Consider the following 16,144-nt stretch of genomic DNA (forward strand, 5'->3'; position numbering starts at 1 on the left):
GGAGCCTTCCAACATGCGTTTCAAGCTTTGCTTGATGGTCTGAACTGCCTGTTCTGCCTGGCCGTTGGATGCGGGTTTGAAAGGCGCAGATATGACATGTTTGATCCCGTTGCGGGTCATTAACTCTTTGAATTCGCCACTGGTGAAGAACGGCCCTCTGTCGCTGACTAGGACATCGGGCAGGGTGTGCGTGGCAAGCATAGCTCGTAGACTTTCAATGGTGGCCGTGGACGTGCTTACAAATATTATTGCACATTCAATCCACTTTGAGTAAGCATCCATGACAACTAAAAACATTTTGCCTCGGAATGGGCCTGCATAGTCTACATGGATCCTCGACCATGGTTTCGATGGCCAGGACCATAAACTTAGTGGTGCCTCTCTGGGTGCATTGCTCAACTGAGAGCAAGTGTTGCACTGGCGTACACATGACTCTAAATCTGAGTCGATGCCTGGCCACGACACGTGCGACCTGGCTATGGCTTTCTTCATCACAATGCCTGGGTGGGTGCAGTGCAGTTCCCCAATCTCTGCCTTTCTTAGGCAAGACCACACGATTGCCCCACAAGCGACAGTCCGCCTGCAGGGACAGCTTATCTTTGCGTCTGTGGAATGGCTTAATCGCTTCCTGCATGTTCACTGGGACACTGGACCAGCTCCCATGGAGGACAGTTTTTTTTTTATTAGGGACGGTAAAGGATCCTGGCTGGTCCAGGTCCTGATCTGGCGGGCCGTAACGGGAGATTTCTCATTCTCAAATGCCTCTATGACCATAAGCAAGTCCACTGGCTGTACCATTTCCACCCCGGTGGTGGGCAATGGCAGCCGACTGAGAGCATCTGCGCAGTTCTCTGTGCCCACTCTGTGATGAATTACATAGTTGTATGCCAACAGCGTGAGCGCCCATCTTTGGATGCGGGCAGAGGCATTGGTATTGATCCCTTTGCTCTCCGAGAATAGCGATATGAGCGGTTTGTGATCAGTTTCAAGCTCGAACTTGAGGCCAAACAAGTACTGGTGCATTTTCTTTACCCCGTAAACGCATGCCAGAGCCTCTTTTTCAACCATGCTGTAGGCCCTTTCGGCCTTGGACAAACTCCTGGATGCATATGCAACTGGTTGCAAAATTCCTGATTCATTAGCCTGTTGTAACACACACCTGACCCCATATGACGACGCATCGCAAGCTAACACTAGTCGTTTACATGGCTTATACTGAACAAGCAGTTTGTTAGAACACAGTAAATTTCTGGCTTTCTTAAAGGTAGCCTCTTGTGAATTCCTCCATACCCAGTCGTCTCCCTTGCGCAGTAGGGAGAACCGTTCTAGCAGGATGCTTAACCCAGGTAGGAAATTACCGAAGTAGTTAAGGAGTCCCAGGAACGACCGCAGCTCCGTCACATTCTGGTGGTCGCGGCGTGTTCTTGACGGCCTCCGTCTTGGCGATGGTGGGTCTGATGCGATCTGCTGCGATCCTCCTTCCTAAGAATTCGACGTCCTGTGCCAGGAAAACACTCTTCGAGCGTTTCAACCTGAGCCCCACGCGATCCAACCGACTAAGAACCTCCTCCAGGTACTTCAAGTGCTCCATGATGTCCAGACCCGTAACCAATATGTCGTCCTGGAAGACCACTGTACAAGGAACCGACTTTAACAGGCTTTCCATGTTCCACTGGAAGATCGCAGCCGACTGAATCCCGAATGGGCACCGGTTGTAAATAAACAGACCTTTGTGCGTGTTGATGCAGGTGAGGCCTTTTGAAGACTCCTCCAGCTGCTGCGTCATGTAGGCCGAGGTCAGGTCCAGCTTGGTGAACGTCTTCCCTCCAGCCAGGGTCGCAAATAGGTCGTCTGCCTCGGGTAGCGGGTACTGGTCCTGCAGCGAGAAACGATTAATCGTTACTTTATAGTCACCGCAAATTCTAACTGTACCATCCTCCTTGAGTACCGGAGCAATCGGACTGGCCCAGTCATTGAACTCCACCGGCGCGATGATGCCTTCACGTTGCAGCCTATCCAGCTAGATTTCCACTTTTTCACGCAGCATGTACGGTACCGCTCGAGCCTTGTGGTGGATGGGTCGCGTACCGGGAACCAAATGGATCTGCACTTTCGCCCCCGAAAAACTTCCAATACCTGGCTCAAATAACAAAGGTAATTTGCTTAGAACCTGGGTACATGCGATGTCATCAATTGACGAGAGCGCTCGGATGTCGTCCCAGTTCCAGCGGATTTTCCCCAGCCAGCTTCTGCCAAACAACGTGGGGCCATCCCCTGGCACAATCCACAGCGGGAGTTCGTGCACGGCTCAATCATAGGAGACTTTGACTTCAGCACTGCCAATTACAGGGATTATTTCCTTTGTATAATTCCTTAGTTTGGTGTGAATGGGGCTGAGCTTGGGCCTGTGTGCTTTCTTCCCCCATAGCCCGTCGAACGCTGTTTTACTCATTGTGGACTGACTTGCCCCCGTGTCCAGCTCCATAGACACTGGAATATCGTTCAGTTCAACTTCCAACATTATTGGTGGGCATTTCGTCGTGAATATGTACGCCGTACACCTCTGCCTCCTCCGTATGAGTTTCCAATTCCGTCTGATCCACTGTGGACCGATCTTCCTCTGCAACGTGGTGGTTTGCAGGGTTTGCAGCTCGCCTGCACATTCGTTGGAGGTGTCCCATTGTTCTGCAGCCATTGCACGCATAGTGCTTAAAGCGGCATTGATGGGGCCGATGATCACCTCTGCAGCGCCAACAGGATGTTAACTGCCTCGCATTAACAGATGATGGCGGACTCTGGGTCAATTGAGGTCGGGCCACAGCCATGGCGGGTACATTCTGCCATGTACATTTCTGCTCAAAACCGACGTTACTTTATGTACAGTACTGGCCGAAACTTCTTTGTTCTGCAAAATCTGCTTGCTGTTGTCGCTGGTGGACATAAATGCCTGGGCTATCGTTATGGCTTTACTCAGATTCGGAGTTTCTACAGTCAACAGTTTGCAAAGGATTGTCATGTCCGATGCCCAGTACAAAAAAGTCTCTGAGCATTTGCTCTAGGAATCCCTCAAACTCACAATGTCTTGCAAGTGGCCTTAGTTCGGTGACGTAGCTCGCCACTTCCTGGCCCTCCGATCGTTGACATGTGTAGAACTCATATCTTGCCATCAAAACACTTTCCTTAGGATTTAGGTGCTCCCGGACCAACATACACAGTTCTTCGTAGGATTTCTCTATTGGTTTAGCCGGGGCCAGGAGATTCTTCATGAGGCCATAGGTTGTTGCCCCACAGACAGTTAGGAGGATCGTCCTTCGTTTGGTCGCGTTCTCGTCCCCTTCCAGCTCATTGACTACGAAGAATTGGTCGAGTTTCTCCATGAAGGCTTCCCAATCCTCCCCCTTCTGAGAACTTCTCCAGGATGCTGACTGTTCTTTGCATTTTTGCACAGTTCGTTACCTCGTCGCCAATTGTTATACTCATAATAAATGATCAGACCGAGTAGTGTGTGTAATGAGCAAGTGTGACCTTAGCTCCTTTACTATAGTTCCAGAGTGCAGGTACCTCGTGAGTGGCCTGCTTATATGCTGTGCTCCCAAGGGATGCTGGGGTGGACAGGTGTGATGCAGGTTACAAGGGGTTAAATACGTAACAGAAAGGACATGGAAGGTGGTGACAAGGACAGCAGTGGAGAGTCCCCGTCAGACGCTCCAAGCAGTGCTCAGCTGGATGAAGATGCTGAACCTTGGGGGCCATCAACAAGCGCATGATGCTTGAGGAGCTATAAAAAATGCGGGAGGCTCTTGAAGCTTTTCCAGCCGCGATGTTAATTGGGCTAATCTAACTGATAGAAATGCGGTGGAGAAGGATTTCCTGGAGTGTATTGGGGATGGTTTTCTAGACCAATATGTCGAGGAACCAACTAGAGAGCTGGCCATCCTAGAATGGGTGATGTGCAATGAGAAGGGACTAATTAGCAATCTTGTTGTGCGAGGCCCCTTGGGGAAGAGTGACCATAACATGGTAGAATTCTTTATTAAGATGGAGAGTGACAAAGTTAATTCAGAAACTAGGATCCTGAACTTAAGGAAAGATAACTTTGATGGTATGAGGCACGAATTGGTTAGAATAGACTGGCAAATGATACTTAAAGGGTTGACGGTGGAGAGGCAATGGCAAACCTTTAAAGATCATACGGACGAACTTCAGCAATTGTACATCTCTGTCTGGAGTAAAAATAAAATGGGGAAGTTGACTCAACCGTGGCTAACAAGGGAAATTAAGGATAGTGTTAAATCCAAGGAAGAGGCATACAAATTAGCCAGAAAAAGGAGCAAACCGGAGGACTGGGAAGAATTTACAGCAGAGGAGGACAAAGGGTTTAATTAAGAGGGGGAAAATAGAGTATGAGAGGAAGCTTGCCGGAAACATAAAAAATGACTGCAAAAGCTTCTATAGATATGTGAAGAGAAAAAGATTAGTAAAGACAAACGTAGGGCTCTTGCAGTCGGATTCGGGTGAATTTATAATGGGAAACAAAGAAATTGTAGACCAATTGAACAAGTACTTTGATTCCGTCTTCACAAAGGAAGACGCAAATAACCTTCCAGATGTACCAGGGGACCGAAGGTCGAGTGAGAAGGAGGAACTGAAGGGTATCCTTATTAGGCGGGAAATTGTGTTAGGGAAATTGACGGGATTGAAGACCGATAAATCCCCAGGGCCTGATAGTCTACATCCCAAAGTACTTAAGGAAGTGGCCCTAGAAATAATGGATGCATTGGTGATCAATTTCCAACAGTCTATCGACTCTGGATCAGTTCCTATGGACTGGAGGGTTGCTAATGTAACACCACTTTTTTTTAAAAAGGTGGGTGGGAGAAAACAGGTAATTATAGACCGGTTAGCTTGACATCAGTGGTGGGGAAAATGTTGGAATCAATCATTCAGGATGAAATAGCAGCGCATTTAGAAAGCAATGATAGGATTGGTCCAAGTCAGCATGGATTTATTATAGGGAAATCATGCTTGACAAATCTTCTGGAATTTTTTGAGGATGTAACTGGTAGAGTAGACAGGGGAGAACCAGTGGATGTTTGGACTTTCAAAAGGCTTTTGACAAGGTCCCACACAAGAGATTGGTGTGCAAAATCAAAGTACATGGTATTGGGAGTAACGTACTGACGTGGATAGAGGACTGGTTGGCAGACAGGAAGCAGAGAGTCGGGATTAACGGGTCCTTTTCAGAATGGCAGACAATGACTAGTGGAGTGCCGCAGGGCTCAGTGCTGAGACCCCAGCTCTTTACAATATATATTAATGATTTAGATGATGGAATTGAGTGTAATATCTCCAAGTTTGCAGATAACACTAAACTGGGTGGCGGTGTGAGCTGTGAGGAGGACGCTAAGAGGCTCAGGGTGATTTCGACAGGTTAGGCGAATGGGCAAATACATGGCAGATGCAGTATAATGTGGATAAATGTGAGGTGATCCACTTTGGGGGCAAAAACACAAAGGCAGAATATTATCTGAATGGCAGCAGATTAGGAAAAGGGGAGGTGCAGCGAGACCTGTTCATCAGTCATTGAAGGTTGGCATGCAGGTACAGCAGGCGATGAAGAAGGCAAATGGTATATTGGCCTTCCTAGCTAGGGGATTTGAGTATAGGAGCAGGGAAGTCTTACTGCAATTGTACAGAGCCTTGGTGAGGCCCCATCTGGAATATTGTGTTCAGTTTTGGTCTGCTAATCTGAGGAAGGACATTCTTGCCATTGAGGGAGTGCAGTGAAGGTTCACCAGACTGATTCCAGGGATGGCTGTACTGACCTATGAGGAGAGACTGGATCAACTGGGCCTTTATACACTGGAGTTTAGAAGGATGAGAGGGGATCTCATAGAAACATATAAGATTCTGACTGGACTGGACAGGTTAGATGTGGGAAGAATGTTTCCGATGTTGGGGAAGTCCAGAACCAGGGGACACACTCTTAGGATAAGGGGCAGGCCGTTTAGGACTGAGATGAGGAGAAACTTCTTCACTCAGAGAGTTGTTAACCTGTGGAATTCCCTGCCGCAGAGAGTTGTTGATGCCAGTTCATTGGACATATTCGAGAGGGAGTTAGATATGGCCCTTACGGCTAAAGGGATCAAAGGGTATGGAGAGAAAGCAGGATAGGGGTACTCAGGTGATGATCAGCCATGATCTTATTGAATGGTGGTGTAGGCTCGAAGGGCCGAATGGCCTACTCCTGCACCTATTTTCTATGTTTCTAATCCAGCATCAAGCTTATGATCTACAGGGCAGTAGTGAGACCCGCCCTCCTATATGGCTCAGAGACGTGGACTATATGCAGTAGACACCTCAAAACGCTGGAGAAGTGCCACCAGCGCTGCCTCAAGATCCTGGAAATTAATTGGCAGGATAGACGCACTAACGTTAGTGTTCTCGCTCAGGCCAACATCCCCAGCATCGAAGCATTGACCACGCTCGACCAGCTCTGTTGGACGGGTCACATCATCTGCATGCCCAACGTGAGACTCCCAAAGCAAGCGCTCTACGCGGAGCTTCAACATGGCAATCGAGCCCCAGGTGGGCAGAGGAAACGCTTCAAGGGCACCCTCAAAATCTCCTTGATAAAGTGCAACAGCCCCACCGACTCCTGGGAATCTCTGGCCCACGACTGCCCAAAGTGGAGGAAGAGCATCTGGGAGGGCACCAAACACCACGAGTCCCATCGCCGAGAACTAGAAATCAAGCGTAGACAGCGGAAGGAGCGTGCGTCAACCCAGGCTCCCCACCCACCCTTTCCTTCAACCACTTTCTGCCCCACCTGTGACAGAGACTGTAGGTCCCGCATTGGACTGTACAGCCACCTGAGAACTCACTTTTAGAGTGGAAGCAAGTCATCCTTGACTCCGAGGGACTGCTTATGGTGGTGATGATGCACCTGTGGGAAGCCAGCCACAGCAACAAAGCCGAGTGCCCACTCAGTCTGACTGGCTTCATCAGTGGCAAAGTGTACAGGAATGCCTGCCTTGTCAAACATGGCATCGGTCACCTGGGTGATGCTTTTGTGGGCGGCCGACTGCGAGATCCTGCAAATGTCTCCTGCAGATGCCAGGAAGGAGCCTGAGATGAAGTTGTTGAGGGTAGTTGTGACTTTGACAGCCACTGATAAGGCATGCCCACCAGGTCCAATTGGCAGTAGGTCTTCTTTCAGCAGGCTACAAATGTCTGCAACGACCTGACAATAGTCTGAGCCTCCTGAGGCACTGGTGTTCAGTCATGTCCAGGAAGCTGATCCTCTGCCTATATAACCTTGTGTTGGGGGTTTCGCCTCCTGCGAGGTGCACCCCTGTGCTCATCCCTGCTCTCCTGTGGAGCAGCAGGTCGGTGAGGGGAAGGCTGTTGTTGTTCCTGCTGATGTTGATGCTGCTGGGACTCATCTTGGTACAAAGCTGAGGTGCAAGGTGAAACAGCATAAGCAGCATCCGTGCTGGTCTGATAGATGCCAAGTAAAGTGGAGATCAGAGGCACAATCCCCAAATATAGTGTGTGACTTCCAAGGAAAGTGACTTCCAATGTTGTGAGAAATCACCTGCAAACTCCTGAAAGCAAACGCGCAACACAAATGGTGTCAATAAGAGACAATCCCTCAGGCAAGGAAGCAGATGTAAAGCTGTGAGTAATTGTGATTTTTTTTTTTAAACCGTCAACTGTTCAACTCCTACAATGACCACTCTGTTCTCGCCTTGCTTTCAGTGGCAAGGTTCAGCAAGCCCTGAAATCCCATGAACAGCCAGTAAAAGCTGCAACATCAATTTAAAAAGGCCGTTAATAGCCTCTTAACGAGCTCTAAACTGCTTTAATCAGGTCACCCGCCTCTCCCGAGCGGGTCTCTGGCGCGCTGACTAATGAGCCTGAGTTGAAGGAGGAAGCCAGCTTCCCGACACGCTGTCAATTTCAGCGCTTTTAACTGCGCACCCGCTCGAAAACCCGCACACCCTTCAAAGTTAAAATTCAGCCCCATAGCTACAGAGCAATTTTACGTGCAATGGATGTACTCATCCATCCAAAATTCATAAACACTCGTAAATTGCCCATAGTGCTGCTCGCAGTTCGTTGATGAGTATGAGTTTTTATGTACAAGGTGGCAATGAATTTGGGAGAGAAATTACCGAAACTCGCTCTAGAGAGCAGCAAGAGCCTGTAATTACATTGAGACCCTTCACATAGCAAAATTGAATGGGAAATGTTCACCAATGGCAAATTTTGACAGCAAAACAAAGCTAAATATCAAGACAACAGGAAATAATATTTATTGACAGGAAGTGCGTGCCTATTACAAGATTTGTAATATAAAGATTTATGTGTCCGCCTTAGCGAATTAATAGCACCCTTGCCTCTAATTTTGAAAGCTGTGGGTTTAAGTCCCACTCCACATACTTAAGCAGATAATCGCACTTGACACACCAGTGCAGCACTGAGAGAGAGGTGCACTGTCGGAGTGGTCCCATCTTATGGATGATGCGTCAAACTGAGAACCTTTTGCCAATCAGGTGAATGTAAAAGATCCTATGGCACTATTTCAGGAGGAGCTGGAGCATTCTCCCGGTGTCCGGGCCAATATTTATTCCTCAACCAACACCAGCAAAAACAGATTATCTGGTCATTTATGTTGCTGTTTGTGAGACCTTGCTGTCTCCAAATTAGCTGCCATGTTTCCTTCCATTATAATAATGAATAGGTACTTCATCGGCTGTGAAGCATATTGGGACCTCCTGACACAGTGAAAGGCACTGTAAAATTGCAAGTTCCTCTTCTTTTACATGTCCTTTGCTCAAACTGCAAATTTGAAGAGATTTTTTTCACCACTGTTCCATGCAAATTCAGCTCTTAAAACACAGTGGGTACCACAGCAGTTCAGGTATATTATGAAAAACTATGGACCTTTATTGCAAAGACTACAAAATTGACTTCTACAGGTGAGATTTTACTGTGCCTTGTACTATTCTTATATGAATTCCCATAAACCCATTGGTATATTATAAATTATGAGTAGTCTCAGTATGCACTCATTAATTTTTACCATTCAGGATAGCCTTTTCCCATGAATTGATTAGAAGCAGGCACTTGGCTCTACCTGTACATAAGCTTAAACCATATGAATGACATAAACCTTGGTCCAAGCAAGAAAAATGCTATATGCACACTCTTGCAACTATTTTTCAATGCTAGAGTACAACATAACACTAAGCCTCTTCTGCTGCTTCAGTTCTTGGGCAAGAGCATTAATTTCAGATACAAAAATGGAGCTCCACAATGGCTCAACACATTTATGCATTAAGCAGCTGAGCTGTACAGACCAGAATGTCCCACGTTTCTGCTGAATTGGTTTATCTCAATTGAGGCGCGGGGGGGGGGGGAGGGGGGCGGGGAAAGCTGGGGGAAGAGAGAAGCGCGACACTATAATTGGCTTCAGAGAGGGAGGGGAAAGTCAGCCAGTATTACCACTCGTGTTGATTATGAAGGAGATGCACACTGTTAGTCAGAAGGTGAGAACAAGATGTATATCGGCTATGGTGCCCACTCTTGCAGTGGAATAGTCTGCTGAACAATTTCTGCACTTGAACAGAAAGAATGTCCACTTGGCTGAGATACTAGGGATGACCGTCACCTCCACCAGGAAGTGAATGCATTCAGAAAGAGACGAATAATTGGCGAGAAAATGAAAATGAAAATGAAAAAACAATTGAGAATGTTGAGTGATTAGTATCTGAAATACAGATTAACATTTTACATCGATTAACTGTTCTACCTAAAGCATTAACCTACTTCAGATAATGACTAACCTCTGTGTCTTGCTTTTATTATTTCTTAGAGACATTACATTTTTTTTAAATAATTCCATGAAGAAAAATGACTTCACCCCAGGATAGATTATGGCAAATCTAATACTAAACTCATGTTAACCTTCTGAAACAATTAATGTTGCAATTATCTGCTACTGTGTCGTGCATAATCTCAGGTGCTCTGCATCAAAGGCCAGGAATTGTTCACAGTAGGGAGGAAAGGAATAGACCAACAGTTTTTGAAAATCTGCAGTGGTACTGAATTTGGAGACTCTCACGAATGACTTGTTAATAAGCTTAACTTAAACCCTTGGCTTCTGAAGCACCTGATTTAAGCATGTATAAAATATCAAAATTCACAAATAAAATGGTAATCTGAAACCACACTCTATTAACTGTAGTGAAATTTGATCAAATCATGATAGCTTCTTTGCATTTTGATTTCCTTACATTACTGAAACAGATTAGCAACAAGAACGGTGCACTCAAGCAAGTGAGAGGATAATCTTTAGGAATGCAATGAAGAAGGAAGAATTAGCAAAATGACATAAACTCTGCCTTACCAAATGTAGGTTTAATTGTAACTGACACACACCAAAGGACATATGCATATAGAATTGTAATTTAACACAAGGTACTGGATATCATTAATCAGTCCCAGATACTACAGGTCCAATACATTTTTTGTGTTTGTTTCCTGTTTATACATGCATTGAAAAAAATCCAGTTTGTTTCATTTATTAAGAAGGACCTGCAGTTATCTTGCTATAAGGTGTTCATTCCCATTTCAGTGTTTTATAAAACAGTTTCCCCTCAATGGTTTACAGCAGTTCTTGCAGTCAGACCTTGTCCATGATAATCCAGAAGCTGCATCTTTACAGAGTCATGCAACTCACAGATTTTAAGAACATAAGAAATAGCAGCAGGAGTAGGCCCCTTGAGCCTGCTGCGCCATTCAGTAAAATCATGACTGATCATCGGCCTCAACTCCACTTTCCCGCCCAATCTCCATATCCCTTGATTCCTCTAGAGTCCAAAAATCTGTCTATCTCAGCCTTGAATATACTCAAAGATTCAGCATCCACAGCCCTCTGGGACAGAGAATTCCAAAAATTCACAACCCTCTGAGTGAAGAAATTCCTCCTCATCTTGATCTTAAATGGCAGGCTCCTTATTCTGAGACTATGTCCCCTAGTTCTATACATTCCAGCCAGGGGAAACAACCTCTCAGCACCTACCCTATCAATCCCCTTCAGAATCTTGTTTGTTTCAATGAGGTCACCTCTCATTCTTTTAAACTGCATTTTAGAATGGATTTAATGTGGTCTTGCTATATATTCACTTTCAGACTAAAACATATTCTTACAATGACAGTAGGTAGCTGAATAAGATCAGAGAATATTAACAGTACAGTAGCATGCAAAAATAAACAGTCTATGATGACTGTCTGTCTGGTATCCCATCCTGGGAACCTTTCTATCACGAGGGTGTGAACTGCTATGGGAGGTACGAAATGACTTCTACTTGTTTTTTTAAATAAGATCCCAAGTGTTAAGCTAAAACATGTTGTATTGTTATAGCAACATCGTAACATGAATTATAAAAAAATTCCATCCAGGCCACATAGTTAAAAAGCTGCAAGATGTTACACATATTTTGTTTACTGCCAAATGGAATTCAGTGTTTTCTTCGTCTGCCACTTTTGATATATTGTCTCGAGCATCTTCTCCAACCCAAGTGCTTAAAGTGAACAGTATCTGTTTAAACAGATATTTTCAGAACGTTTTTAACCACTTATTTTTTTGGAAGTCAAATTAATACTATTTACAAATATAGAATAGATGACCACATGACATTAAATAATACAAAATAACTTAGAATACTTTACCAGTGCCTCATCTATATGCGTGTGAAAAACTTTCTCGCTGAAAGAACCTTGCAGCTAATTACGTCAAATAAAGCTACTTGGCAAAGACTGAACTTTAAACAGAATGAACAGTTCTGAGTTTTGTCCAATGCTGGTCACAGAAATAAAGCAAACATACTTTGAGAAGCACGAGTTTTATGCAAGGTCATCATATTTTGACATTGTTTAAAATGAGGGGGGAAAGGGGAGAAAAAGAGATGAGAAGTCTGGCATCGTTTTATTGTGCCTGTGTAAGTTTCTCCCTAATTTCCGTCGCCCAGAGTGAATTTCTAACGTCATGTTACATACCAATTCAGCTGTTAAAATCCTTAGAGGCTAAAAGTGTATTACCTGTACGAAAGTACGCAAGTAGAAAAAACTACATAAACCAACAAATTATTTCATGCAAGTATGGTGCAGATCAGTTGTGTTGAGTTGCAGAAACATGATTTTTGTTTCTACAATATTTTTGCTGTTCTTAGATTGACTCAGAGTATTTTTCCATAATGGCAGAGAATTGGTCTATGCAATTATAATGTGGCCACTGTTCATACAGGATATAGGCAGAAATGAGGTAAGGAAAATGCATGCAACTACAGGAGGATAACAAGGCCAGGATGAACCAGAAATATAAGCGAGCACAGGTTGCAGAATTAGCCTAGTCTTATACCCAACCTCTGGAATAGACCCTCACAAAATTACCTTACAGTCAAGGTAGGATAATATATGAAGAAAAATAGAAATTTTAGACATAGTATTTAAAATCTTTGGTTTATTATGTTATGGTACATGGAGCAATACTCTGGCTGGGGATCCACTGATGGTTTTTTGTAACATCTGGTATAGCAGCATTATTAGAAGCCAAAACCAATCTAATATAGAAGCTTAATTTATAGAAAACGAGTCACTGTTCTAAAGCAACATTAAGTATACCTGAACAAATTAGAAATGTTTTCTCAAAAAGCTGAATTTGCTTTTTCTTAAAAGTATATTGGGCCATAATTTTCTGTGGTAGGGCATCTAATGGTGTCTATCGTTAGTTAGACTTGCCCTTGCATGTTTAGGTTTTTAAAAAACTGTGTGGCAAGTTGCTGAAAGTGCGAGGTGATAACTTTCCAGCAAGGGAAACAGGATATCTGGGACCCGAGTGAATCGGACAACCAACTGTGTATCTCCTTAAATCAATCAGATCAAAGGATTGTGAAATTAACAGCACAAGGACTGAGAAGGAAGTGCAAGTTCGAATGGGGAATTCAATGTAAAATCAGGTATAGAAAGAGAAATAAAGAGAAGAAAGAAAGATGAGATTCAGAGAAAGAGACAGTAAAAAAAAAACAATTATTTGCAATTTTACATTTTTTAAATCTCCAACAATTAAAACCTGAAGGAATGAGACTCCATACTTGTAATACTTCATTTTCAGTGCCAAAGAGGTTGACTGGCAGTAATTATCACTTATTGCGCTCAATTTTCCCCAAAGCATTTTTTTGGTGAACTTGAAGAGTTACACCCGATTTTTTGGGGCCTAAGTGCGCCAAAAAAAAATATTCTAAGTTTCCCCATTGGATTTCTTCATTTTGGCCTGGCGTAACCCGACCTTTAGTTTTGGGGGTGGAGCTTTGATCTGCACCAAAAAGATTGGGCTGCTATGGTAACCAGGGAAATAATGCAAGCTGAGGCTGCAAAGTGAAGCATACAGCCAGCTCCCAACACATTAAAAGAATTGAAAAACACATAGCACCAACTTCCCTGCAACCCCGCCCGAAGGGCTTTCCGTTCCGGTCCCATTCTCGGTCCCCAGTTCAGTTCTCGAATATTCTCTCTCTCTCTCTCTGGAGTGAACCAGGGACCGGACAGCCTTCGGGTGGGATTGGAGATAAGTTGCTGCTATGTATTTTTCAATTCTTTTAGTGTGTCAGGGCATCTGCTGCGTCGATTTCCTGAACTCTCCGCAAGGTTTTTCTGGAGAGGCCACATACACTGGCCTAAGCACAACTGGGGTAACTCTCAGCTGGCCAAACTTCACTAAATGGCCAGAATTGGCTATACCCCCTTTGGCTGAAAAAAAAACTGACCTAAAAAAATCGTTACTGAGTTACACTGATGCAAATTGATTGGGGAAACCGTGGTTTTTCAACTTAGGCCAAAAAGACCAGTCTGCTCAAAAGAAACGGCGCAAATCACTGGAGGAAATTGAGCCCATTATGTCATTAAAAGGGCAAGACTTAACTTTCTGTGGCGAATTTAGTTTGTATCTACCGCGCAAATACAACAACTTCATGCCATTCATTGCATTTCAATGGTGAATAGGACAGCGAGATTCCATTTTTGTGAAGCTAACGATGAAGCAGCTCAGACAGCAATTTTTGGATTTTCACATTTAACCATGCATCTGCCCTCGCCTGAAGTTGCTGCAGCATTTGTGCATAAAAAACAGCGATCGCCATGAGCTTCACCATTATTTTGCCAGCAAATTATGGCCCAATATTTGAAGATTGACATGACGCTGCACACTATACATGAACATGAAGCATCATAGAGTGAGAAGGTCTTCTGCACTCACTCTAGGCCTATAGTCACTAGAATTTAGAAGAATGAGAGGTGATCCCATTGAAACATACAAATTTCTTACAGGGCTTGACAGGGTAGATGCAGGGAGAATGTTTCCCCTGGCTGGGGAGTCTAGAACCAGGGGTCACAGTCTTAGAATAAGGGATCAGCCATTTAAGACTGAGACGAGGAGAAATTTCTTCACTCAGAGGGTGGTGAATATTTAGAATTCTCTACTCCAGAGGGCTGTGGATGCTCAGTCGTTGAGATCGATAGTCTTTTGAATTAATAAGGGAATAAAGGGATATGGGGATAGTGCAGGAAAGTGGAGTTGAGGTAGAGGATCAGCCATGATCTCATTAAATGGCAGAGCAAGCTCGAGGGGCCAAATGGCCTACTCCTGTTCCTAATTCTTATGTTCTTATATTTCCCAGCTGACCTGCACCAAGCAGAGATTGCAGGAAATCAGGTGGGCAAGTCCTGCTCTTGTGCTTCCTAGTCCAACTGGTGGGAATTACAGGATTTTATCCCAGCGATGATGGAAGTGCAGCAATTACCTGGATTACCAAGTCTGATCCACCCTTTCAACAGATAAAATACAAGTGCAAGTAGAACCAAGGTAAAAAGACCTGCTGATAAATTCTACATGATGGCAGATCACCTACCTCTGTCCTCCAGTGGGTTATTGGCAAGGTTGATTGTGTGAAGTCCTGAGTTGGGATTGTGAGTGAGGGCACTGGCCAACTTCTGTGCAAAATCCCTGGAGGAAAAGAAAATAAACTGTGTGAAGAGATGTACTTGAACAATGATCCAGAACTAGTTGAAACATACATAAAGATCAAAAGGGTCTGAGGGCAATACCTAAATGTGCAATACATGTGAACTTTACTGCAGATATCTACTTCAGTCCTCTGCCACATGATAATTACAGGCATGGGTCTACTGGAGTTACATCACCAGGTCAGTTATCACGCTCCTGTGAAGCATCTTGAGATGTTTTATTACGTTAAAGACACTATATAAAAGCAAATTGTTGTTATTGTCAGTTAACTAGAAGTGCTAACACATGTAATACATTGCATACAGATCTTAAATATTATCTGTACAGAGACCACCTCTCTATTGGGATCACCTTGAAATTGTCTCAAAGATTGCCATGTTATGTGGGTTTAACTGGAAATAACCTGAAATGACTGTACTAATAAGTCAAACAATAACCAGATGACATTGCCTAGTTGTCGCAAAGTTGTTGGGAGCCTTCTTCATTGTGTGGCGTGACTGTTATTTGCAACTTGTCAGCCCAAGCTTGGATATTGTCCAGGTGCTGTGGCAGACTGGCAGCTGTGATTCGATCTGAATGCAAAAAGTGATAAGTGAAAAGCCCCACTCATTATGGCAAAGGAAAGGTCAATAACAAACCAGCTAAATGGCTGGAACAATTATAATGCCTGAGGAACTCTTGACTAGATGTGGTAGGGCCACAAAACTCTGATCTGATCGATTACTTGTAGGGCTGCTTTGCTCTGGCTATAACCTGCTGCTTTTGGTATTTAGCACACAAGTAACCTCGAGTTGTAACTTTACTAGGCTTTGCCTCAGTCAAAGGTATGTCTAGTGCAGTTCCTGGCACACCCTTCTACACTCTCCATTAAACTAGGTTTAACCTTGGTTTGACGGAGATAAAGGAGTGACGGATGAGCTGAACCATAAGGTTTCAGAGTGTGGTGCTGTACAATGCTGCAGGCGATGGTCCACATGCCTCATAGGTACTCAACTATCGGGTGATAAATCTATCTATTGTGTTCCGAACACAGATGAGGCTGCAACCAGGGAGGTT

The 16,144-nt window shown here is 44.3% G+C and overlaps 1 protein-coding gene across 5 annotated transcripts in view; it reads right to left on the reverse strand.

The window, feature by feature from the left end:
• The window catches only part of LOC139264358 (F-actin-uncapping protein LRRC16A-like), a 554,868-nt gene that overhangs the window by 289,293 nt on the left and 249,431 nt on the right, over window positions 1–16,144 (reverse strand). For all 5 annotated transcript variants that reach the window (XM_070880668.1, XM_070880667.1, XM_070880669.1 and 2 more), the window contains one exon: window positions 14,973–15,067. In XM_070880668.1, coding sequence (XP_070736769.1) covers window positions 14,973–15,067 — 95 coding nt within the window. The remainder of the gene's footprint in view (window positions 1–14,972; window positions 15,068–16,144) is intronic.

The sequence above is a fragment of the Pristiophorus japonicus genome, chromosome 5 (genome assembly GCF_044704955.1).
Source record: "Pristiophorus japonicus isolate sPriJap1 chromosome 5, sPriJap1.hap1, whole genome shotgun sequence".
NCBI lineage: Eukaryota > Metazoa > Chordata > Chondrichthyes > Pristiophoridae > Pristiophorus > Pristiophorus japonicus.